This window comes from Lissotriton helveticus, chromosome 8 (assembly GCF_964261635.1).
Source record: "Lissotriton helveticus chromosome 8, aLisHel1.1, whole genome shotgun sequence".
Lineage (NCBI taxonomy): Eukaryota > Metazoa > Chordata > Amphibia > Caudata > Salamandridae > Lissotriton > Lissotriton helveticus.
The window spans coordinates 6,126,777-6,154,163 of record NC_136069.1 but is presented as its reverse complement, the minus strand read 5'-3'; the positions used below and the strand labels follow the sequence as shown (position 1 = coordinate 6,154,163).

Below are 27,387 nucleotides of genomic sequence, written 5' to 3'. Positions count from 1 at the left end.
TTGCCCCCGTGTAGTGATGGTGCATGGTTAAGTAATACACATGATAAGAAGATATCTTATGAACTGAATATGCATTGTCTAAATATGCAACAAAGCCAAAGTCTCTTAAGACAGGAACAGGGAGTGTAGATTACAAGGAAAATGAGCTGGGAAGAGAGAACACATTCCATGATTATCTTCAAAGATAAAAAGGCCACTGAAATTATGAGTTTTCTCTACACTGCAAAAACACATGTTAATTCAGCACAAGCATTTCGACTGACTAGGCCTCATGTCATGTCTTTCACTTTGCTTGCACCAAAAGTGCCCCTTTTTAAAAGCATTTCGCTAGGCCTCATTTCATATTTCATGGGCCATGTGTTTTCACTTGCACCAAAATGTGAATCATTTTAAATGTAGTCTGTCTGAAGCACAAAAATAAAGCAATGCCTGGCTCCAGGTGAAATCTGAGCTACATCAGAAACTAACAGAAAACCTGGCTTTTTAACCTCGATTCTCCCTCTACTCACACCGATACTGCTATTCCCAATCAGCGCCAAGACACCCATGGATATTAGAGCGCTTTAGAAACATTATAACATAACATAGCAGATTCCTAGCCTTTTTTAGTGTGTTTAGATGTAAAAGTATTCTTTTTTTCTCCATTTCCTTCCTTTCACTCTAGCTGATTACCCTTCATCCTTCAGGTCTTCAAAGAAGGGATTTACTACTTTCTTTATTTTCCCGCTATCATTAATTTTGGGGCTTCTTCTTCTAAGCAGATGATGTTGTTATATTGTAATTTAACATTCGTTAATTTATGTCTCCAATACATCTTTGCTTGAAGGGCTGAGTAATTTGTCTGCTGTGTCGTCCCAGCTTTCCTACTCATCCGTATCTCTGAAGTTTCTATATTCGATGAACAGACCGTTTCCATTCCCTCAAGGGCAGCTCGGGCGGAATCTGTTCATGAACCGACCAGCCCACTCTACTGGGGCTCTGAGGCTTAGTTCTGCCTCTGATGCTCCTGAGAGGTCGCATATGCTGCCTCCACTGTGGGTGAGAAGGAAGCGCATTGAATCAGGTTATTGTCCTGGAAGAAAGTTGTCAATCTTTTGCTGCAGTGTTGGGTTTACTTTCCAAGTGAATATTGAAATCTCCTAAAAGTAGCCTGTGGGACTCCACCAGATCCTTAGAGGTAGTATATTCCATTAGTTCTACTAGGGATTTGCTATTCTGGTAGGAGTCAGGCAGTAGGAGTCACCCTGTTGGGTCTGATTGCAACATACTCACCATGCTGAAGCTTCAGTTCATGAATGATCTTGCATTTCAGTGCTTTGATTTTCTCTGTCCTCATAAAAAAGAAATTTCCTTTTGGTAACAGGAGATGAATTAAGCATCAAAGTTTCCATGAATAATAGTATGTCCTATTTACTAAGAATCTGAGGACAAGGAGCCCTGTGCGCATCAGCATCGGCATTTGTGAAGATTCAGGATACTAAAAGGATCTGTGTTGAGTCTGTGTATGCGAATGTTATGTCATGTGAATTAGTAGGTTGCGGCTAATTACCCGTGAGGGTTTCCAGGCGCTGGATGCTTTTCATATGCTCTCTGCTTCTACTTGCAGAAAAGAAAGATCCAGAGTTGGAAGCCATGCTGAATTTCCCCTCTATTCTGACGTCAAGTGATATTCCTGCTGCTCCAGCGCCTCCTGCTACCCCACCTGGCAAAGGTGGCAAGTCCCCCCGGAAACAAAAAAGTGCCTCCCCAAAATCCGGCCGCAAGAAGTCCCCAGTGCCAATTGAGGTGCCTACCGAGGAGCCCCCAAAGCCAGCAGAGATGACGGTGAGATGATGAATCCTACAAGGGCTGGTGTTTGGGGATCCACTGTGATATTATGCCTGGGAAGCAGATGAAATGCTGTTTGTCATCACTCATGTGAATAGGCAGGCATTGACACAGATCGTGCACGGCACTCCAGTTAGCTATGTGAACCTAAATTTAAAAACTACCAGCATCTGCAGTTTTCAGGCATGATCTTCAATAAAGCGGGGTTTAATCCTGTTAAGGCTCATGAGGTAAGGATCGATAAAGTGGGGTTTGTTCCTGGTAGAGCTAGTGGGAAAAAATCAATAAAGCGGGGTTTGATCCCGATAAGGCTCATGGGGTAAGGATCAATAAAGCTGGGTTTGATCCAGCTAAGGATCATGGGGGAAGGATCAATAAAGCGGGATTTGATCCTGTTAAGGCTCATGAAGGAAGGATCAAGAAAGCTGAGTTTCATCCTAGCAGGGCTCATGATAGAAGGATAAATAAAGCTGGGTTTGATCCTGTTAAGGCTCATGGGAGAAGGATCAATAAAGTGGGGTTTGATCCTGGTAAGGCTCATGATAGAAGGATCAATAAAGCGGGGTTTGATCCTGATAAGGCTCATGGGGGAAGGATCAATAAAGTGGGGTTTGATCCAGTTAAGGCTCCCGGGGAGAGGATCAATAACGCGGGGTTTGATCCTGGTAAGGCTCACAGGGGAAGGACCAATAAAGCGGGGTTCGATCCTGTTAAGGCTCATGAGGGAAGGATCAATAAAGCGGGGTTTGATCCTGTTAAGGCTCATGAGGGAAGGATCAATAAAGCGGGGTTTAATCCTGTTAAGGGTCATATGAGAAGGATCAATAAAGCGGGGTTTTGATCCTGGTAAGGTTCATGAGGGAAGGATCAATAAAGTGGGGTTTGATCCTGGTAAGGTTCATGAGGGAAGGATCAACAAAGCGGGGTTTAATCCTGTTAAGGGTCATGTGAGAAGGATCAATTAAGTGGGGTTTGATCCTGGTAAGGTTTGTGAGGGAAGGATCAATAAAGTGGGGTTTGATCCCGTTAAGGCTCATGTTCAAGTTCAAGTTCAAAAATGTATATAGCGCACTACTCACCCAAAGGGTCTCAAGGCGCTTGGGAAGGCGGGTGCATTTACTTATCGAATATCCAAGTTTTGAGTTGCTTTCTGAAAGAGAAGTGGTTTTGAGTAAGGCGGAGGTGGGTGGGGAGAGAATTCCAGGTCTTGGCAGCTAAGTAGGAGAAGGATCTTCCCCCCATGGTGGATCTGTGGAAGCGCGGAATTGCGGCGAGGGCTTGATTGGAAGATCGAAGTTGGTGGGTGGGGGTGTAGAAGGACAGTCTAGTATTGAGGCATTCGGGTCCTAGGTCATAGAGGGCTTTGTGTGCGTGGGTGAGGAGACGGAACGTTATTCTCTTGTTGATGGGGAGCCAGTGGAGATCTTTCAGGTGGTTGCAGATGTGAGCTTGACGAGGGATGTCCTGTATGAGTCTGGCTGATGCGTTTTGGATGCGTTGGAGTTTTTTCTGTAGTTTGGCTGTGGTTCCGGCGTAGAGGGTGTTTCCGTAATCAAGTCGGCTGGTGACCAATGCGTGGGTGACCGTTTTTCTTGTTTCAGTGGGGATCCAGCTGAAGACTTTTTTGAGCATGCGTAGGATGTTGAGAATTGGAGTTGCATTCCCGCCGCAGCGAACACTGATTGTCCGTGTCGCTTTGGTCTTTTTGCTTGCAGAAAGTACGTGTAGTTAAGCCACGCCTGTCCTCCTCTTGCCTTATCCAAGTGGACGGTCTGCTTAAAGACAAAGGAAGAATTCTTTGAACTGGGGTCAGATTGTGATTCCTGCCCCAGCACCACCCCCCCATGTGGGTGGGTGTGTTTGGTGGCCGCCGATATTTGTTCGAGAATTTGTAAGGACCTAGATGAATAGAGTACCCATTGTCCTGATGAAGCCTATATCATCTGGCTGAAACGCGACCGCGACTGCGTCGACACCTTTTGCTTCTATTGGAGTCCCTTGTTTTGATGAAATCATTTGTTTGATTTTTTTCAGATTGGCACCTATGCAAATATAGACTGGGGTGACTCTGTAACCCCCAGGTGCTTTACTCTTGGGACTACCATTGTATTGTGCTCTCATTACAAATGAAGTGGAGGCACTGATCCGAATTAATATATATATCTATTTTTTTTATATATATTTGTGTTTGGGGTACATAGATACGTGATACTATAAATGTGATGTATATTTGTATATATGTATATGTGATAATTTGTAGATAGACTGTTGGTTGTTGTGTTTTCCTTGATGTTTGCTCATATGTGTATTGATAAATTTTATATGCAATTCTTTCATGTTTAGTTTCTGTTTCACAAGATAATTAATTGTTTCTTGTTTGAGAATTAAATTTGGATCAATCCCTTCGGTACCCTTTGTTGCTATTTTTTCATCTTAGGATGTCTCCTGCTCAGGTATGGGAGGGTTAAGTGGGCAGAACCCCTGACCATTTTTTTGATAGTCTTTGCGTAGGATGTTGAAGCAGGATGATGAGACGGCATTGGCTTGTCTGGTCATCGAGAGGGTGGAGTCCAGAATGAAGCCCAGGTTGCGTGCGTGATCCGTTGGTGTGGGTGCGGTTCCTAGGGCTGGTGGCCACCAAGAGTCATCCCAGGCTGAGGGAGATGAGCCTAGGATGAGGACTTCCGTTTTGTCCGTGTTTAGTTTTAAACGGCTGTTCTTCATCCACTCGGCTACTTCTTTCATTCCTTCATGTAGGTTGGTTTTGGCGGTGTTCGGGTCATTGGTGAGGGAGAGGATCAGCTGGGTGTCGTCTGCGTAGGAGATGATGTTGAGGTTGTGTTGGCGTGCGATGGATGCGAGAGGACTCATGTATACGTTGAAGAGGGTCGGACTGAGTGATGATCCTTGTGGTACGCCGCAAATGACTTCGGTGGCCTCTGATTTGAAGGGGGGGAGGCGGACTCTCTGGGTTCTTCCGGCGAGGAACGATATGATCCATTCCAGTGCTTTTCCTTGTATTCCGACGTTGCTGAGTCGTTGTATGAGGGTGCTATGACAGACTGTGTCGAAGGCTGCGGAGAGGTCAAGTAGGATGAGGGCAACTGTGTCTCCGTTGTCCAGTAGTGTACGGATGTCGTCTGTTGCTGCGATGAGAGCGGTTTCGGTGCTGTGTTTGGCTCGGAAGCCGGACTGTGAAGGGACGAGGGATTTGTTGGATTCGAGGAAGGCTGCTAGCTGGCTATTGACGGCTTTCTCAATGACTTTGGCGGGGAATGGGAGAAGAGAGATGGGGCGGTAGTTCTTAAGTTCGCTGGGGTCAGCTGTGGGTTTCTTCAGAAGGGCGCTGAGTTCGGCATGTTTCCAGATTTCTGGGAAGGTGGCGGAGTTGAAGGAGCAATTGATGACGTCGCGGAGATGGGGTGCGATGATGGGGCCTGCTTTGTTGAAAATGTGGTGGAGACAAGGGTCGGTTGGCGATCCTGAGTGGATGGAGTTCATCAGGCGGATGGTGTCTTCGGTGGAGATTGGGTTCCAGGCGCAAAGGTTGTTAGAGGACGGTATTGGATCGGAGATGGGTGGAGTAGACAGGTCTTCGGCCTGGTTTTCGAAGCTGTTATGTATTTCGGCGATTTTGTTGTGGAAGAATGAGGATAGAGAGTCGCAGAGGTCTTGGGTGGGAGAGATGTCGTTGGTGCCGGCGGTGGGGTTAGTGAATTCTTTGACGATGTTGAATAGTTCCTTGCTGTTTTGGGTATTGTTGTGAAGTCGAAGGTGGCCAGGTTATCGGTCGTTGGGTTTTTTCTCTAGGCTTTCTCGAGGGTACGACAGAGCTTCTTGGATTTCTTAAGGTCGTCGTTGAACCAGGGGGCTTTTTTGCTACCTTGCTTGATTAGATGGTTTTTCAAGGGTGCAAGTTCGTCAGCACTCTGGGTGATCCATTGGGTGAGGTTAGTGGCTGCTTGGTTTGGGTCCGATGATTTGGTGGGGGGGTTGTGGTGAAGCGATGTGAAGAGTTGTTCGGTGGTGATTTTGTTCCAATTTCTTCGCGGAATAGGTAGTGGGGGGTTGTGGGTCGTGGACTTTTTGTAGTTGAAGTGAACGCAACTGTGGTCCGTCCAATGGAGTGCTGTGGTGTGATCGAAGGAGATGTGTTTGCTGGAGGTGAAGATAGGGTCGAGCGTGTGTCCGGCAAGGTGGGTGGGGGTGTTTACGAGTTGTTTGAGTCCTAGATTGGCCAGGTTATCCAGAAGGGTGGAGGTGTTGCAGTTGTTGTTCTTTTCCAGGTGAAAGTTGAGGTAAGGAGGGAAGGATCAATAATGAGGGAAGGATCAATAATGCGGGGTTTAATCCTGTTAAGAGTCATATGAGAAGGATCAATAAAGCGGGGTTTAATCCTGTTAAAGTTCATGAGGGAAGGATCAATAAAGCAGGGTTTGATCCTGGTAAGGCTCATGATAGAAGGATCAATAAAGTGGGGTTTGATCCTGGTAGTGTTCATGAGGGAAGGATCAATAAAGTGGGGTTTGATCCTGTTAAGGCTCATGAGGGAAGGATCAATAAAGCGGGGTTTAATCCTGTTAAGGGTCATATGAGAAGGATCAATAAAGCGGGGTTTAATCCTGTTAAGGGTCATATGAGAAGGATCAATAAAGCGGGGTTTGATCCTGGTAAGGTTCATGAGGGAAGGATCAATAAAGCGGGGTTTGATCCTGGTAAGGTTCATGAGGGAAGGATCAATAAAGTGGGGTTTGATCCTGATAAGACTCGTGGGGGAAGGATCAATAAAGTGGGGTTTGATCCTGATAAGGCTCATGGGGGAAGGATCAATAAAGCGGGGTTCGATCCTGTTAAGGCTCATGGGGGAAGGATCAATAAAGCGGGGTTCGATCCTGTTAAGGCTCATGGGGGAAGGATCAATAAAGCGGGGTTCGATCCTGTTAAGGCTCATGGGGGAAGGATCAATAAAGCGGGGTTTGATCCTGGTAAGGCTCATGGGGGAAGTATCAATAAAGCGGGGTTTGATCCTGGTAAGTCTCATGAGGGAAGGATCAGTAAAGCGGGGTTTGATCCTGGTACGGCTCATGGGGGAAGGATCAATAAAGCGGGGTTCGATCCTGTTAAGGCTCATGGGGGAAGGATCAATAAAGCGGGGTTTGATCCTGGTAAGGCTCATGGGGGAAGGATCAATAAAGCGGGGTTTGATCCTGGTAAGTCTCATGAGGGAAGGATCAGTAAAGCGGGGTTTGATCCTGTTAAGGCTCATGAAGGAAGGATCTTGTTTCAGTGGGGATCCAGCTGAAGACTTTTTTGAGCATGCGTAGGATGTTGAGAATTGGAGTTGCATTCCCGCCGCAGCGAACACTGATTGTCCGTGTCGCTTTGGTCTTTTTGCTTGCAGAAAGTACGTGTAGTTAAGCCACGCCTGTCCTCCTCTTGCCTTATCCAAGTAGACGGTCTGCTTAAAGACAAAGGAAGAATTCTTTGAACTGGGGTCAGATTGTGATTCCTGCCCCAGCACCACCCCCCCATGTGGGTGGGTGTGTTTGGTGGCCGCCGATATTTGTTCGAGAATTTGTAAGGACCTAGATGAATAGAGTACCCATTGTCCTGATGAAGCCTATATCATCTGGCTGAAACGCGACCGCGACTGCGTCGACACCTTTTGCTTCTATTGGAGTCCCTTGTTTTGATGAAATCATTTGTTTGATTTTTTTCAGATTGGCACCTATGCAAATATAGACTGGGGTGACTCTGTAACCCCCAGGTGCTTTACTCTTGGGACTACCATTGTATTGTGCTCTCATTACAAATGAAGTGGAGGCACTGATCCGAATTAATATATATATCTATTTTTTTTATATATATTTGTGTTTGGGGTACATAGATACGTGATACTATAAATGTGATGTATATTTGTATATATGTATATGTGATAATTTGTAGATAGACTGTTGGTTGTTGTGTTTTCCTTGATGTTTGCTCATATGTGTATTGATAAATTTTATATGCAATTCTTTCATGTTTAGTTTCTGTTTCACAAGATAATTAATTGTTTCTTGTTTGAGAATTAAATTTGGATCAATCCCTTCGGTACCCTTTGTTGCTATTTTTTCATCTTAGGATGTCTCCTGCTCAGGTATGGGAGGGTTAAGTGGGCAGAACCCCTGACCATTTTTTTGATAGTCTTTGCGTAGGATGTTGAAGCAGGATGATGAGACGGCATTGGCTTGTCTGGTCATCGAGAGGGTGGAGTCCAGAATGAAGCCCAGGTTGCGTGCGTGATCCGTTGGTGTGGGTGCGGTTCCTAGGGCTGGTGGCCACCAAGAGTCATCCCAGGCTGAGGGAGATGAGCCTAGGATGAGGACTTCCGTTTTGTCCGTGTTTAGTTTTAAACGGCTGTTCTTCATCCACTCGGCTACTTCTTTCATTCCTTCATGTAGGTTGGTTTTGGCGGTGTTCGGGTCATTGGTGAGGGAGAGGATCAGCTGGGTGTCGTCTGCGTAGGAGATGATGTTGAGGTTGTGTTGGCGTGCGATGGATGCGAGAGGACTCATGTATACGTTGAAGAGGGTGGGACTGAGTGATGATCCTTGTGGTACGCCGCAAATGACTTCGGTGGCCTCTGATTTGAAGGGGGGGAGGCGGACTCTCTGGGTTCTTCCGGCGAGGAACGATATGATCCATTCCAGTGCTTTTCCTTGTATTCCGACGTTGCTGAGTCGTTGTATGAGGGTGCTATGACAGACTGTGTCGAAGGCTGCGGAGAGGTCAAGTAGGATGAGGGCAACTGTGTCTCCGTTGTCCAGTAGTGTACGGATGTCGTCTGTTGCTGCGATGAGAGCGGTTTCGGTGCTGTGTTTGGCTCGGAAGCCGGACTGTGAAGGGACGAGGGATTTGTTGGATTCGAGGAAGGCTGCTAGCTGGCTATTGACGGCTTTCTCAATGACTTTGGCGGGGAATGGGAGAAGAGAGATGGGGCCGTAGTTCTTAAGTTCGCTGGGGTCAGCTGTGGGTTTCTTCAGAAGGGCGCTGAGTTCGGCATGTTTCCAGATTTCTGGGAAGGTGGCGGAGTTGAAGGAGCAATTGATGACGTCGCGGAGATGGGGTGCGATGATGGGGCCTGCTTTGTTGAAAATGTGGTGGAGACAAGGGTCGGTTGGCGATCCTGAGTGGATGGAGTTCATCAGGCGGATGGTGTCTTCGGTGGAGATTGGGTTCCAGGCGCAAAGGTTGTTAGAGGACGGTATTGGATCGGAGATGGGTGGAGTAGACAGGTCTTCGGCCTGGTTTTCGAAGCTGTTATGTATTTCGGCGATTTTGTTGTGGAAGAATGAGGATAGAGAGTCGCAGAGGTCTTGGGTGGGAGAGATGTCGTTGGTGCCGGCGGTGGGGTTAGTGAATTCTTTGACGATGTTGAATAGTTCCTTGCTGTTTTGGGTATTGTTGTGAAGTCGAAGGTGGCCAGGTTATCGGTCGTTGGGTTTTTTCTCTAGGCTTTCTCGAGGGTACGACAGAGCTTCTTGGATTTCTTAAGGTCGTCGTTGAACCAGGGGGCTTTTTTGCTACCTTGCTTGATTAGATGGTTTTTCAAGGGTGCAAGTTCGTCAGCACTCTGGGTGATCCATTGGGTGAGGTTAGTGGCTGCTTGGTTTGGGTCCGATGATTTGGTGGGGGGGTTGTGGTGAAGCGATGTGAAGAGTTGTTCGGTGGTGATTTTGTTCCAATTTCTTCGCGGAATAGGTAGTGGGGGGTTGTGGGTCGTGGACTTTTTGTAGTTGAAGTGAACGCAACTGTGGTCCGTCCAATGGAGTGCTGTGGTGTGATCGAAGGAGATGTGTTTGCTGGAGGTGAAGATAGGGTCGAGCGTGTGTCCGGCAAGGTGGGTGGGGGTGTTTACGAGTTGTTTGAGTCCTAGATTGGCCAGGTTATCCAGAAGGGTGGAGGTGTTGCAGTTGTTGTTCTTTTCCAGGTGAAAGTTGAGGTAAGGAGGGAAGGATCAATAATGAGGGAAGGATCAATAATGCGGGGTTTAATCCTGTTAAGAGTCATATGAGAAGGATCAATAAAGCGGGGTTTAATCCTGTTAAAGTTCATGAGGGAAGGATCAATAAAGCAGGGTTTGATCCTGGTAAGGCTCATGATAGAAGGATCAATAAAGTGGGGTTTGATCCTGGTAGGGTTCATGAGGGAAGGATCAATAAAGTGGGGTTTGATCCTGTTAAGGCTCATGAGGGAAGGATCAATAAAGCGGGGTTTAATCCTGTTAAGGGTCATATGAGAAGGATCAATAAAGCGGGGTTTAATCCTGTTAAGGGTCATATGAGAAGGATCAATAAAGCGGGGTTTGATCCTGGTAAGGTTCATGAGGGAAGGATCAATAAAGCGGGGTTTGATCCTGGTAAGGTTCATGAGGGAAGGATCAATAAAGTGGGGTTTGATCCTGATAAGACTCGTGGGGGAAGGATCAATAAAGTGGGGTTTGATCCTGATAAGGCTCATGGGGGAAGGATCAATAAAGCGGGGTTCGATCCTGTTAAGGCTCATGGGGGAAGGATCAATAAAGCGGGGTTCGATCCTGTTAAGGCTCATGGGGGAAGGATCAATAAAGCGGGGTTCGATCCTGTTAAGGCTCATGGGGGAAGGATCAATAAAGCGGGGTTTGATCCTGGTAAGGCTCATGGGGGAAGTATCAATAAAGCGGGGTTTGATCCTGGTAAGTCTCATGAGGGAAGGATCAGTAAAGCGGGGTTTGATCCTGGTACGGCTCATGGGGGAAGGATCAATAAAGCGGGGTTCGATCCTGTTAAGGCTCATGGGGGAAGGATCAATAAAGCGGGGTTTGATCCTGGTAAGGCTCATGGGGGAAGGATCAATAAAGCGGGGTTTGATCCTGGTAAGTCTCATGAGGGAAGGATCAGTAAAGCGGGGTTTGATCCTGGTACGGCTCATGGGGGAAGGATCAATAAAGCGGGGTTTGATCCTGATAAGGCTCATGCTGAAAGGATCAATAAAGCGGGGTTCGATCATGTTAAGGCTCATGAGGGAAGATCAATAAACCGGGGTTTGATCCTGGTAAGGCTCATGATGGAAGGATCAATAAAGTGGGGTTTGATCCTGTTAAGGCTCATGGGGGGATGGATCAATAAAGCAGGGTTTGATCCTGGTACGGCTCATGGGGGAAGGATCAATAAAGCGGGGTTTGATCCTGATAAGGCTCATGCTGAAGGGATCAATAAAGTGGGGTTTGATCCTGTTAAGGCTCATGGGGGGGATGGATCAATAAAGCGGGGTTTGATCCTAGTAGGGCTCATGAGGGAAGGATCAATAAAGCGGGGTTTGATCCTGTTAAGGCTGATGGGGGGGATGGATCAATAAATCGGGGTTTGATCCTAGTAGGGCTCATGAGGGAAGGATCAATAAAGCAGGGTTTGATCCTGTTAAGGCTCATGGGGGGATGGATCAATAAAGTGGGGTTTTATCCTGGTAAGGCTCATTGGGGAAGGATCAATAAAGCGGTGTTCGATCATGTTAAGGCTCATGAGGGAAGATCAATAAACCGGGGTTTGATCCTGGTAAGGTTCATGAGGGAAGGATCAATAAAGTGGGGTTTGATCCTGTTAAGGCTCATGGGGGGATGGATCAATAAATCGGGGTTTGATCCTAGTAGGGCTCATGAGGGAAGGATCAATAAAGCGGAGTTTGATCCTGTTAAGGCTGATGGGGGGATGGATCAATACATCGGGGTTTGATCCTAGTAGGGCTCATGAGGGAAGGATCAATAAAGCAGGGTTTGATCCTGTTAAGGCTCATGATGGAAGGATCAATAAAGTGGGGTTTGATCCTGTTAAGGCTCATGGGGGGATGGATCAATAAATCGGGGTTTGATCCTAGTAGGGCTCATGAGGGAAGGATCAATAAAGCGGGGTTTGATCATGTTAAGGCTCATGAGGGAAGGATCAATAAAGCGGGGTTTGATCATGTTAAGGCTCATGAGGGAAGGTTCAATAAAGTGGGGTTTGATCCTGTTAAGGCTCATGGGGGGATGGATCAATAAATCGGGGTTTGATCCTGTTAAGTCTCATGAGGGAAGGATCAATAAAGCTGAGTTTGATCCTGTTAAGCTCATGTGGGAAGGATCAATAAAGCAGGGTTTGATCCTGTTAAGGCTCATGGGGGAAGGATCAATAAAGTGGGGTTTGGAAGGATCAATAAAGCAGGGTTCGATCCTGTTAAGTCTCATGAGGGAAGAATCAATAAAGCTGAGTTTGATCCTGTTAAGCTCATGTGGGAAGGATCAATATAGTTACTGATAGAGATCGCGGGTCACCCGACCAATAATTTCACCAGACACGTACTAGGCCCATGTACTTCCCTCCAATTAAACCCATATACATTAATCGGGTGACCTTGCACTCTCTACTACCAGTAACCCTGGGTTCCTTCCTATGATTTCTAGTGTACCGGACTTACCAATCCACCGTTACGGGTACCTATGACCACAATGGATCAGGGAGCTAGCTGTAAAAGGAAGGCAGGCAAAATACAAACTACCAACTTTATCCTTTGTTATTCATAAATGACCACGGACAACTGAGAAGTTTTAAAAGTTTATCTTAGAAATCGAAATTTGATAAAATACAGTTTACTGCAAGAAGGCAATCTACAATCAGAATAACGAAATTCACATAACCATACAGGAAAAATATAAGGGCAACCATCTATAAGTCTATGATGAGGGAAACAGGAAATAACGAAATGGAATTCAAGAGTGTACACTAATAATAGAAAATTTTATGCACATACTAGAATTTATACTATTGGGACATATTTCATGAGTAAGACTCTCGGAAAACCTATACATCTATAGGAGGGTAGAAAAGTGGAACACGCTATAGTTCTAGCATCATTACTTCAATTCAGATTACAGGAGGAAAATATAAACACATCTATAATTCATAAACAGTATGGAGAGAATGTGCTCTAAAAGGTAGGGAAACATAGGAACATGCTATGGATATATATATATATATATATATATATATACTTTGATTCTTCATATAGTAGATTGCGTAAAGCATGGAAAATGAACGTATGCAAAGGTATGTCTTTATTGAAGCAAAGACAGAAAAATAGTAAGTGCAGTATAGAGTTTCGCACTTATAATTACCTAGACTGGTGTGAAAACCAACCCTGGCCACGGGTCAGTTAAGGACAGGATAAATCCCAAGGAAGGACCGTCATCAATGGGACAGCCGGTGCAGAATGGACACCCCAGAACAGGACATGAAAACCAGATTAGGATCAGGACAGGACCACCAAGGCACGACCAGCACCCGCAGTTCGGAAGCAACGCCTGCGCTCCACCCTCTCTGCAGCTATCAGTCAGAACCCCGATTGGGTCAGCGAACTCCCCAGCAAAGTGCTCCGCCAGCACTTAAGGTTTAGTAATACCTTTGAGTCTATGGTCAAATTCGGACAGAGTGCTCCGCAGCACCTCTGTATCAAGTCACCTATTGAGTGCGTTGGGTCAGTGACAGGTCAGCTATTCAGACAAGTCGGACAATTTCTCTAGCTGAACCCAGGCTAGATATACTGTTTTCAGGTCAGTGTACCACCCCCCAAATGTTGCAAGTGTCAGAATCCCCAATTTCGATTGGTCCCCAGGTAGGATAGGCTAACACACCAATCAGGACAAACTTCTACAAGCTCGCATTTGCATTTTATGGAACCGCCTAGCAAGTTTGGGGTTCCCATGGCTTATTCTACAGAATACAACAGAGAGATATACAAATGTATCGAATAAGGCACAATTCAGCTCCATCTTGCTGGGTCAGAGGTTGCGTTCACATGAGCATCTTGACTGTGTCTGCCAGCTGGCTGAGTTCCACTGTTCAAGGTTGACTTTTCCCGGGCTGCGCGACATGCGCAGAAGGGACCTTCAAGATGGTTCACGTCTCACTCAGACCCCCCCATTTATCGCGGTACATGAAAAGTAAGCGAAAACAAATTACCACATAGAAATAAAAGAATTTATTTGTGTATTATGAATATCTACTTTATACTCCTTATTATAAAAATATACTATGCGATTACGAATTAGTGCAACAGACAATAACACGAGACCATCTGCGCAAGCTTCACCACGTTTAATACACAAGCAGTCAATTTGAGGCTATTACGCATGCGCACATTTTCCCACCAGAGCTGCAACTACGTCACGTCACGTGAGTGTGACTAACGTATGCGCAGTAGAAAATCCCAAGCGGTGGCCATATTAAGACAAGGGTTATTCGTATTAGTAAAACACATAGGCAAGCATCTCTAAGATACACACACATCCAAAATAAAAGGAAATTAGTAAGACATACAAGTTGATTTATGGGATTATAAGTTATTCGAGGTTCTTGACTCAAGCAAGTCGCGTAATATGCGAAATCTTGCTCTATCAATCCCCTCTTTGATGATATTTACTATCATCACAAACTAATGGAACCAGATGCCAACTTTTTCACACTTTGTACATTTCCATCTCTTCCAACATTCGATTCAATTTCTCTTTCACATCTTTATCAGGGTGAGAGTTTTTCACCTTTTTGTAAATCTTATTATTTAAATCTTCCAATTCAAGCTCATCCACACTCCGTTTCACACCTCTTCTATTCATAGTGTATTTCTTTGTGCGTTTGCGACATTTGCAGCAGATAAATATGAGGAAAATGATGAAACCTATCACTCCAATTGGCATCAGTACCTTAAACAATAGACTTTTACCTAAACTAGAAAACCAATGACCTACATTGGAGAGACCATCAACAAGTCCCTTCCAGGCACTGTCAACCTCCAGTGGTTTGAGTTCCTTTTCCAAATTAGTAATGTTTTTCACATACTTTTTGATCTGTACACTTTTGTCCGGTATGTAAGTGCAACAATGTTGCACTTTCAGCATCCGGCAGACTCCGCCCTCTTTTGCTAATAAGGTATCAAGAGCAAGTCTGTTCTGCAAAACCACTGATCTGATCGCAACCATTTCGGTATTGACCAACAGAAATCCATGAGCTGTGTCAGTAGACCGCACATCCACTATTGTGGATAATTTGCAAATTCTGTGTGTGTTCAGAACCACTCCCACTCCAGGTATCAGTGCACTAAAAATACTACCCATTATTTCACCTACGCTTTCTCTTTTACTACGCACTAAGCCATTAGTGTTTTCGTTGCTTCCAGCAATTTCATTCACATGGTATATTTTCGGGAAGACAATGCCAAAATAGCAGCTTCCATACCAGTGATCCGGCAATTTGAAATAAGCCTTGTTTCCACATATATAATAAATTCCAGGAAACACAGGTTCTGACCCATTTTTGAAACCCCAACCTCCGATTACTTTGTAATTGTGTTCACATTGACTGGAACCAATGAAAATGTTATTATAATAACTAGTCCTTTCGCGGTGAAGACAGAGTTTCCCTTTCCTTTCGAAATCCTGCAACAAAGCAGGACCAGCCCCACCATTTGAGGTGCTTTCCATGTTTTCAGCCCATTTAGGAGTTCTCTGTCTTTTGTCATTTGCCTTTCTTTGGAAACTCTCCCTTCTTTTCTCTGCCATGTTTAGAAATATTTTCTCTTGTTCATGTAATGAACAGGTCAAGTTGTCTCTGTGTGCTTCATTTAAGTTTATGGTACCTATAGTCAGAAAGTATTCTCCCATATAACGTGTAACGTCACTTTTGGTATGTACAGGATTCAGATTTCCACGTATAGGAAGTTCAGAAAATATCACGTCTGAGTTAGAGTAGTAGTACTGTAACGGTCCTCTTTTGTAAAATAAGCTTGCTAAAATACTACAGGAAATTCCATAAGTCAAGGGCAGGTGATGATAAGTCACGCCTTCAGCTACAGAAGTAGGTAGTTTCATGCAGACATAGCAGTCTTCTATTTCCATAGTTTCTACATAATGCACTAACAGGTTTGCGAAAACATTTAAATGAGTCTGGTTCTTAACTCCGTGGTAATGTAGTCCTTCCTCATCTGATGCTTCTAAGTCTCGTTTTGTTTGTCTGAGTGATTTTTCATGTCTTTCTACACTTCGTGTTGTCAGTTCTTCAGTGTCAGTAGTCACAGTCTGTGTAGGGTCAATATTAGTATTTTTGCTCATCATATAAGGAATGAAAACTGTTAGTCCTATCCAAATTATTATTACTATAGCTATACTACATATACATACTTTACAGCATGTTTTGCAACAATTGTGTCTAGGCCTTCCATTCACATTTGAATCAGACATTTTTGTTCAGAAGAAGTTTCTCAACCCCTCTTTGTAACTTTACACAGGTAGCTTACACTGGGCAACTTCAAGTAAGTTCGTCTTCTTCGGCAGACAGATCAGCAATCTGTTCTTCGTCACTTTCGTCAGAGATATCAAGATCCTCAAATTCCTCCAAAACTAAGTATGTCCATTCAGGATCTTGGTATTTTTCGTTCAGTCTTTTTATTCGATCACTCCTTCTTTTGGAGCTTTCTCCAGTTTGCTCTGCAATTCGTGAACTTTTTCTTTTTTCTGCAAGTTTCTCTTCTACTGTTTTTATTCTCAGTCTCAGTCTTTTAATATATCCTGGTTTGATATTTTTCTTTTTCTTGAGTCTTTTAGCTGGCACTGTGATTTGGCTTTCTTCTAATGCTCTTTTATTTTCATGTGTTTTTGGCACTTCTACTTCTGTTTCTTCCCTTCCTGTCTGACTAGTTCCAGGTCTTGTATCTATTTCTTCTGCCTGGTTACTAAGCTGGCCTGGTTCAGGTGAATTTTTGTTTTGGCTTTCGAATGTCTCTATTTCTGAGTCCTGAACACGTTCTTCTATTTCTATCTGATCCTGTTCAAGCACTTCGATCTCTTGATTTTCTTCTGCTCGAACTTTTGGACTAGTTCTAGTCTGTCCCTTTTCCGTTTCAGGAGTTTGTGGAGGTGTATCAATCACCTGTTCTGTCCCTGTCTGACCTTCTCCTTCCTCAGACTTGACGTGAATCTCAATAATCTGAGGCTCTTCGCCTGTGCCTATCTCCTCCTCTCTATTCCACTCTCTATCTTCGTAGGTTCGATCTCTTGTTCTGATTGGGTCTTCAGTTAGGTCGATTACGGGTATCAAATCATCTTGACTGGTGCTCGGTTGTTCGTCATCAGCTACTTCAGGACCAACGTCTGCAGACCCCTCAGCTGGACAACCTTCAGCGTCCTGTTCCTTGTCTGGAATCACCTTCTGTGTATGGCTGGCATGGATCCACTTGGGAACGCCTGCACACTTCACCGCTGTCGTGGTCACCAATATCACTTGGCGCTTTTTTCCCCACCTCGGTGCAAGGCAACTCGAACGAGTATGTTTCTTGATTGCAACCCAGTCGCCAGGAACCAATTTGTGGACTGGAGTTGTTGGATTGGCGACGGCGTCTTCCCCAATCTGGCGAGAGATAGAATGCACTTGGTCACCTAGTTGCTTGCAGTACTCAAGTACCAAATCATCAGAAATGTTTAACAGTTTGTATCCTGGTACCCATGCTTGTCTCATCACTCTTCCCATCAGGATTTCATGAGGGCTCAGGCCTGTTTTTCGGTCTGGAATACTTCTGAGTCCCATCAGAATGAGAGGCAAGGCATTTATCCAGTTCATGCCTGTAGAATCACACATTTTCCCTAATCTCGATTTTATAGTGCCATTTATTTGTTCCACCACTCCAGAAGCCTCTGGACGATATGCACAGTGCAGCTTTTGCGTGATCTTGAATGCTTTACAGAGCTGATTGATTACCTCATTCTGAAAATGTTTGCCTCTATCTGATTCAATAGTGACTTGGAACCCCGAACCTAGGTATCAATTCTTTCAGTAATAATTTGGCTACAGTGATGGCGTCATTCTTTTTGGCAAGGTAGGCTTCCACCCATTTTGAAAACAGGCAGACAATGACAAGGACGTATCTTTTTCCCTCACAATGGGGCATGGTGATGAAATCAATCGGTACTCTCACAAAGGGACCCCCTGATTTCCCAATTTTCCCTAATTCAACCGCCGTTCTTTTCCCAGCGTTGAACTGCTGACATGTTAAGCACCTCTGGCAGAGCGACTCTGCTACTTTCCTGAACTTCGGATTGTACCATGTTTTTTGGAAAACCAGAACCATGGCGTCCCTCCCAGTGTGTGAATCTCCATGTATCAGTCTGGCCATAGAAGCAAGCAGATGTCTATGCAACACAGGCATACCATTTGGGCCCACAATGACACCATCCTCACTTCTTGGTCGACAACCAAGTTTTCTCCACTTTTCTTTCTCTTTCAATGGCACAGCATGCTGCCAATCTCTCACCTCTTCCCAGGTAGGCACCTCTTCAAACACCATAAGTTACCAGCGCTAGGACGCCTGCGGGTAACTATCGCGCTCTATAAAAACTACTCCAATCCAAGTTGGCAGCTGTTTCCAGGTCCCCCCAGTTTAACATTTACAGACATGCGATTTCTGGCACAATGTTTGGCCACTTCATCAGCAAAGTTATTTCCCAAAGTTATAGGGTCAAGGCCCGTTTTATGAGCAGCACATTTGACCACTGCCAATTCCTTTGGTAATTGGATTGCCTCCAGTAAATCTTGTACAACCCTTCCATTTCGAATGGGAGTACCTGAAGAAGTCAGAAACTCTCTTTGTAGCCACAATTGGCCGAAGTCATGCACAACCCCATAACAGTACTGACTGTCAGTATATACTGTTATTCTTTTGTTTTTTCCAATTTTACAGGCTCTTATCAATGCAATCAATTCGGCTACTTGTGCAGACTTTACTCCAAATAAACAGGATGCTTCTTTAATGCTGTCCATAGTGACTACAGCATAAGCGGCACTTAGGCCTACTAATTCGTGTCTCATACATGAGCCATCCACAAACAGCTCTTCATCTTTAACAGGCAAAGGCATTTCTTTAATGTCTGGGCGGGGTTTAGTACTGAATTCTGTCAGGTCAATGCAGTCATGCTCGTTCTCTCCCTCAGCTTCTACAATCATTGAGTCAGGGAGTAGGGTGGCGGGATTAAGGATATTACACCGAGTTATAACTACATTTGCAGCACCCACGAGAATCCTCTCGTATTTAGTCAGCCGACTAGGGGTGAGATACTGGGTTTTAGTTCGGGTTAATAAAATCACAACTGCATGAGGAACATACACAGTTACAGGATGTCCCATTACAATGGATTCACTCTGTTCTAAACTCGTGCAAGTTGCAGCTACTGCTTTCAGACATCCGGGTAATCCAGCAGCCACTGGATCCAAAGTGGCAGAAAAATATGCCACTGGACGTCCAGTCAAACCATGCTCCTGAGTTAAGACTGACAGTGCACAATTGTCTCGTGTGTCACAGAACAGGGCAAACTCTTTAGAATAGTCAGGCATTCCCAAAGCAGGGGCTGTACACAGACAATCTCGTAATTTAGTAAATGCTGTTAAGCTTTCATCATCCCATTCCACTGGGTCTTTTGCTCCTTTCTTTGTCATATTTATCAAAGGCTTTGCCAGGACTGCGAATCCCACAATCCATTGCCTGCAGTAACCTACAACCCCAAGGAACATTCTGATCTCTTTCTGAGTACGAGGTAACTGCATTTTTTGAATTATTCTGACTCTCTCCGAGGTGACTTTTCTGATGCCTTTTTCTATCTGGTGCCCCAAATATTTCACTGACTTTGAACAGAACTGCAATTTTTCAGGGGCCACTTTATGTCCCTTTTCACCTAGGTGATTCAGCAAGGCAATGGTGTCAATCACACAATCTCTATGACTTTTAGACGCCACCAAAAGGTCGTCTATATATTGCACCAAAACAGACTTTCCAGGTAAGACTAAAGATTCAAGGCATTTTTTCAGAATCTGATTAAAGATAGAGGGACTCTCTGTGTACCCTTGAGGGACCCGATTCCAAACATACACGTGACTGTCGAAAGCAAATGAGAAAAGAAATTTGCTGTCTGGATGCAATGGGATTGAAAAGAATGCGTGACATAGGTCTATCACAGTGAACCACTCCGCATCCCAGGGAATCTGATACAGGATCACTGCTGGGTTCGGGACAAAAGGACAGCAAGGAACCACAATTTTGTTTACCTTTCTCAGGTCCTGCACTACTCTGTATTTGCCACTAGGTTTCTTGATTCCAATTATGGGTGAGTTACACGGACTACTCATTACTTCTTGTATGATGTTTGCTTCTAGCAATATTTGTATTTCAATAGCAACTCCTGCTCTCACTTCTGCACTCATTTTGTATGGCCTGGTATTGGGGTAAACTGCATTTTCTTTCATGACTATTTGTATTGGGTCTACATTTGCCATTAATCCTACATCCTTTCCAGTAAAGTCCCATACTTCTGGTTTCACTGTCTGTTGGAGTTCTTCGGGTAGGTCTTGTATAGTCATTCGTTTAATTTCTGAGTCAGGTCTGATTAACATTAATTTGTAGATGCCATCTTCGTCTGGAGTTTGAATTTTAACGCCTTTTGGTGTGCAAAAGATGGTGCAATTCATTTTGCACAACAAATCACGTCCCAGTAAGTTTACAGGACTGGTATCACAAACGACAAATCTGTGCATTTCTTTAAAATTCCCTATTGTGATCTCCATGGGCTCGGTAACGGGGGTACTAATCAGTTGATTAGATACACCCACTACTTGGATTGCTTCTCCCGAGAGGGGTAGGTTTGGAACGTCCGCTGTTCTCACAGTAGAACGGGTAGCACCAGTGTCCAATAGAAAGGTGACATCATTTCCATCAACCTTTCCTTCAATGTATGGCCCTGACTGGTCTACCGGCAAGGAGGCGCCAAGTACGCACTCCTCGTCCTCCCCTCTCAGGCCCCGTCAGTACTGTTCGTCACAGAGAAAAGTGTCATTCAACAGAAACTGCGAAGTTGCTGCATTTCTATTCTCATTTCCTCCCCAGATTTCTATGTTGTCACCCTGCGGTGATTTCCCCTTATAATTTTGTTTTGGCGCTCGGGGCAATTGACTTGCTTTTACCTGTTGCTGGGTCTTTCTTGGTTTTTCATTCTGCGTCTGTGGAATTAAATCAGGGGTTTGGGTATTATCATGCTGTAAATATGGACACTCGTCTCTCCAGTGCCCGATTTCTCCGCACTGGTGACAGGGAAATTTCTTTTTAGCTTCTTCTCTGCTCATTTTTACTTTGGGCTTCTCTCCACCCCCAGAGCCTTGAATTTGGCTATTCTTATTCATTTTACTCAATTGCTTTTCCTGCTGTTCTGCTAACTTTACTTGTGCCCACATGACTTTTTCCTTCAAAGCCTTTCGCTTTTCTGCCATCTCATCCTCACAGTACTTTGCGTACCGTAGGACCTCATCCATTTTCTTAGACTGCCAACAAATTTTATTATCTTTGATCCACTGGCAAATTTCGGGTCTTAAACCGTTTACAAACCTGTAAATGAAGTGGGTCATGTCCTTCATCTCGATGTTATCTATACCACTGTAGGTTTTGAACACCTGTAACAGTCTTTCATAGAAGGAGTGTACAGTCTCATCCCTTTCCTGCGTGGTTCTATCTATCTTGGTCCAATCAGTTTCCTTCGCAGGCACCTTTTGCTTCAGGTGTAGAATTACCTGATCATATTTCTTCATCACGTCATCAGAGGGTGCTCCTGTGTTAGGGTCCCTCGGGTATTCCTCACTAGGCCAACCTATGGCAATCTTACACTCAGTCCATAAATCTACAGGGACCACTATATCAAAAAACCCATCCAGGTCCTTCCATAAGCATTTTTGCACCTTTACAAACCTTTCCACCTGCCTGTACCAGTCCACAGGTTTCTCTCGTAATTTTGGAAAATCATTTGTAAAGGACACAATATCCTGTCTGGACCATGGAACATCCACGTATTTTCCACCTGGCACTTCACGCATAGGATATAACTGCTCTGGTTTGTCAGCTTCCTTTAGAACGAATTCAGGAGTCGCTTGTTTGGATCTAGCCTCATCTTTCTTTTTGGCCCATCTGGCTTTCCATCTTTCTACGTCTCCCCATTTCTGCAACACAGTCAATAATTCTTTGACCTGTGCCTTTTTTCCTGACACATTCAGGCTTTCCAAATCTTTGTCTGAGAAATCTGCTCTGTACGGTTTCTGTAAAGGTTTTGATTTTGAGATATCTATTCCCATACTAGCTGCAGTGTCGGTTAGTTTTTCATGGAGTACTCTGGCATTTCGAGTAAGGCTCTTGCAGATAAACAGCAGCTCTTCTTCCGAGTAGGTATTTAGTCTGTCTAATCCTACATTTCCTGCCATTAGTTCTTCTATTTCTACTCTCAGTTTGTAGAGATCTAAAGGTTTCGACTGAGGAACTTGTTTTTCTAATTCTCGACTCCATCTTTCAATTTCATCAGGAGTCACTAGAGTGACACTCTTAGTACCCGAAGTTGATTCCATTTGAATCTCCCTCGTATTGAATGGGTTATGTCTTTTCTGCATCCTTTTCCCTGCACTGCTAATGGGCAAATCCATTAACGAAACCTCAGACTCGCATTCGCTTGTTTGGTCATCTACAATTAAGGGCTCTGGTCTAGGCTGTGCTATAACTGGGGTAATAATTGGAGTTTTTGGACTTCCTTGCCGGTCCCCATACAACGGAACCACTGGTCCAATAGTTACCGGGATTGTCAATGCTTCAGGGCTTGTATTTAACTGGGAGATTTTCTGAATTATCTCAGCTCTCTGCTTTGCTAGGGCCTCTCGTTCTCTGTCCTCCAATATCCTTTCGACTGAATTGTCATGTAATACCTGTGGGGTCAAAGTTGGAGCATAACTCGGGGCAGTGGGATGTGTCTCACTCGGTCCTTCACCATAATTAGATTTTGGGTACGAAGTTCCTGTGCCTAGGGATCTTGGTTCTTCCTCATACCGAGGTTTTAAGAACGGCATTCCTGAACTTGATGGTCTTGCCTCACCTTCGTAGGGAGGTCTAGAACAAAAGTCTCTTTCGCGTGAGTATCTCGCTTCTCCACTAGCGGGTATTCTAGGATAAATATCTCTTGCATCTATAGGTCCTAAACTCTCGGTATGGGAAGGTATTTGACCACTCCCTCCTACACTTGCGGATCTGGCCTCATCCTGGGGCGGAGGTCTTCGAGAATTTTCCCCTTCACTAGAAGGTCGGTGTCCTTCATTATAAGGAGGCGGACTTCTTATAAACATGTCATCTAACAATTCATCATCCGATTCCCCAATGGGCACCCAATGTTTGCATTTTTCTGTTTTCCCAGGAGGACCACCCATGGGCATCATTGGAAACAGTCCTTCTACAATCATATTCTGTCTCCACTGTTTCATCTTTTTGTCACGGGTCTCTTGTTTCAGTTTTGGATAAAATTTTGTTAACCCTTTATCCATTTGGGGCTTATCCCTTTCAAAAGCCTCGATTTCCCATTCTTCTAGTGCTTCATACTGCGTTAATCTAGGTCTGGGATGTAAATCATTCATTCGGGTTCTTAAATTAAATAGAATCCTGCCGTTAAATGTACCTTCTAATGGGAAAGCCAATATTCCGTCATCTTTTGTGTATTCCGCCCAGTTTTCCAACCATACACATGAGTGGTACCCTTTATCAAACATCATGAAAGATGCGGGAGTATTAGGTGGCGGAATGACAACACCTTCTCTGGTTCTAATTGGTTTGTCTTTTTTTAAATAATTTTTCACCTTTTTCACAAGGGATAATTTTCTCTTATTTCCGTACATAATGTCGGTTTTATGCCCTTTCCACTGATCGTTCTCAAACCCTAAATATCGCGGATCAGGTCTAGTATGCGGTCTATACGAATTTCACATATAATTTCCTTCAAGCGACTGTTGTTTACAAAATCACTCCCAATCTAAACGCGTTTCTTATTTTCCGTGCGACCAATGAAATGCACGAATTCAAATAGTCTCGACCAATGGGTGCGCGGCCTTTTCGCGAGACAGTTCTCACGCTTCGGCACTCACCCCTCTTTTACAATTTCAGCTCCGCTACACACCCGCTGCGTCTACCAATCCAAGTGCGGCACAGAGTGACGTCAGAGCAGCTTCGCAACTGACTCCCTCCTTCACAAGGTAACGGAAACTTTCTTTCTAAAGTGCTAGTACTTGGTTATTTAACAACGAATACACATTCGCCACTGTACTCAAGTGTCTAGACAGTAAAGATTTGTTTCATTGCAAGTAAACTTCTTCCATTTACTTTTCACACACTACGGATAGATCTCTTCCGCCTACCCTTCACTCAAGCATTGGAGAACCTGTTACTTCCTTAGACTCATCCACTTTCTGGGATATATGCTAAGTCTAAAGTTTCACCCGCGAACCCCTTTGCTATCACCCAAGCTCCGACGAACCTGCTACTCCTTCCGATGTGACCCTTACTAGGTTATATCACAATCGAATTTTTGCCAGCGTTCCCGTTGCTATCATTTATTCATACATATATTCAGAAAACCCTAGTTAGTGCTTCCAGTTCTACCTAACCTGCACCAACTTTCCTAAAGCCAGTGACCTCAAAGCAAGTGGATTCTCTTCACCACTCGCTATTCAATTCCCCGGGGATTCCCAACAACATAAAAACACTTTACTAACAAATGTGTTAATACATATATCAGTACAATAATAGGAAAAACAATTTAAAACATTTCATAATTTTTCAAAGCAAAACATTCACGTGAGTGATCAGTTCACCAATGTTTACCTTTGTAGCAGCATAAACACAAAAAAAAACAAAAAAAAAAACTTTTAGCAGCATCCAACTTATCTAGCTTAATTAGTCCTACCTAACTTTAACTAGTCCCTAACCATTACCTCTGCTACCAGAAAATTACTGATAGAGATCGCGGGTCACCCGACCAATAATTTCACCAGACACGTACTATGCCCATGTACTTCCCTCCAATTAAACCCATATACATTAATCGGGTGACCTTACACTCTCTACTACCAGTAACCCTGGGTTCCTTCCTATGATTTCTAGTGTACCCGACTTACCAATCCACCGTTACGGGTACCTATGACCACAATTGATCAGGGAGCTAGCTGTAAAAGGAAGGCAGGCAAAATACAAACTACCAACTTTATCCTTTGTTATTCATAAATGACCACGGACAACTGAGAAGTTTTAAAAGTTTATCTTAGAAATCGAAATTTGATAAAATACAGTTTACCGCAAGAAGGCAATCTACAATCAGAATAACAAAATTCACATAACCATACAGGAAAAATATAAGGGCAACCATCTATAAGTCTATGATGAGGGAAACAGGAAATAAGGAAATGGAATTCAAGAGTGTACACTAATAATAGAACATGTTATGCACGTACTAGAATTTATACTATTGGGACATATGTCATGAGTAAGACTCTCGGAAAACCTATACATCTATAGGAGGGTAGAAAAGTGGAACACGCTATAGTTCTAGCATCATTACTTCAATTCAGATTACAGGAGGAAAATATAAACACATCTATAATTCATAAACAGTATGGAGAGAATGTGCTCTAAAAGGTAGGGAAACATAGGAACATGCTATGGATATATATATATATATATATACTTTGATTCTTTATATAGTAGATTGCGTAAAGCATGGAAAATTAACGTATGCAAAGGTATGTCTTTATTGAAGCAAAGACAGAAAAATAGTAAGTGCAGTATAGAGTTTCGCACTTATAATTACCTAGACTGGTGTAAAAACCAACCCTGGCCACGGGTCAGTTAAGGACAGGATAAACCCCAAGGAAGGACTGTCATCAATGGGACAGCCGGTGCAGAATGGGCACCCCAGGACAGGACAGGAAAACCAGATTAGGATCAGGACAGGACCACCAAGGCACGACCAGCACCCGCAGTTCGGAAGCAACGCCTGCGCTCCACCCTCTCTGCAGCTATCAGTCAGAACCCCGATTGGGTCAGCGAACTCCCCAGCAAAGTGCTCCGCCAGCACTTAAGGTTTAGTAAAACCTTTGAGTCTATGGTCAAATTCGGACAGAGTGCTCCGCAGCACCTCTGTATCAGTCACCTATTGAGTGCGTTGGGTCAGTGACAGGTCAGCTATTCAGACAAGTCGGACAATTTCTCTAGCTGAACCCAGGCTAGATATACTGTTTTCAGGTCAGTGTACCACCCCCCAAATGTTGCAAGTATCAGAATCCCCAATTTCGATTGGTCCCCAGGTAGGATAGGCTAACACACCAATCAGGACAAAGTTCTACAAGCTCGCATTTGCATTTTATGGAACCGCCTAGCAAGTTTGGGGTTCCCATGGCTTATTCTACAGAATACAACAGAGAGATATACAAATGTATCGAATAAGGCACAATTCAGCTCCATCTTGCTGGGTCAGAGGTTGCGTTCACATGAGCATCTTGACTGTGTCTGCCAGCTGGCTGAGTTCCACTGTTCAAGGTTGACTTTTCCCAGGCTGCGCGACATGCGCAGAAGGGACCTTCAAGATGGTTCACGTCTCACTCAGACCCCCCCATTTATCGCGGTACATGAAAAGTAAGCGAAAACAAATTAACACATAGAAATAAAAGAATTTATTTGTGTATTATGAATATCTACTTTATACTCCTTATTATAAAAATATACTATGCGATTACGAATTAGTGCAACAGACAATAACACGAGAGCATCTGCGCAAGCTTCACCACGTTTAATACACAAGCAGTCATTTTGAGGCTATTACGCATGCACACATTTTCCCACCAGAACTGCAACTACGTCACATCACGTGAGTGTGACTAACGCATGCGCAGTAGAAAATCCCAAGCGGCGGCCATATTAAGACAAGGGTTATTATTATATAATATTATATATTATATATTATATATATATATATATATATTATATATTATATAATATTATAATTATAATATTATATAATATTATAAAAAATAATAATATTATAAAATAATATTATAAAAAATAATAATATATTATATAATATATATAATATATATATTATATATTATATAAGTATTAGTAAAACACATAGGCAAGCATCTCTAAGATACACGCACATCCAAAATAAAAGGAAATTAGTAAGACATACAAGTTGATTTATGGGATTATAAGTTATTCGAGGTTCTTGACTCAAGCAAGTCGCGTAATATGCGAAATCTTGCTCTATCACAGGGTTTGATCCTGTTAAGGCTCATGGGGGATGGATCAATAAAGTGGGTTTTGATCGCAGTAAGGCTCATGAGGGAAGGTTCAATAAAGCGGGTTTTGATCCTGGTAAGGCTAGTGGGGGAAAGATCAATAAAGTGGGGTTTGGTCCTGTTAAGGCTCATGAGGGAAGGATCAATACACTAAAAACAGGATGGAAAGACACCCCAATTGGCATAAACTGAGCATTAATTAACATAACATACAAGGAATCGAAACATCGTACGTTCATGAGCTGCTTTGTGTTACTTCAGAAAATAATTAGTTATTAAGCACTCTACGAACTGCAAACATAAATATACATAAATATATGACCTGCAGAAA

At 43.8% G+C, this 27,387-nt stretch overlaps 1 protein-coding gene across 5 annotated transcripts in view; it reads left to right on the top strand.

Annotated features, from left to right (window-relative positions):
• Window positions 1-27,387, top strand: part of SPAG17 (sperm associated antigen 17) — a 1,244,773-nt gene that overhangs the window by 795,040 nt on the left and 422,346 nt on the right. For all 5 annotated transcript variants that reach the window (XM_078656351.1, XM_078656349.1, XM_078656348.1 and 2 more), the window contains one exon: window positions 1,607-1,824. In XM_078656351.1, coding sequence (XP_078512477.1) covers window positions 1,607-1,824 — 218 coding nt within the window. The remainder of the gene's footprint in view (window positions 1-1,606; window positions 1,825-27,387) is intronic.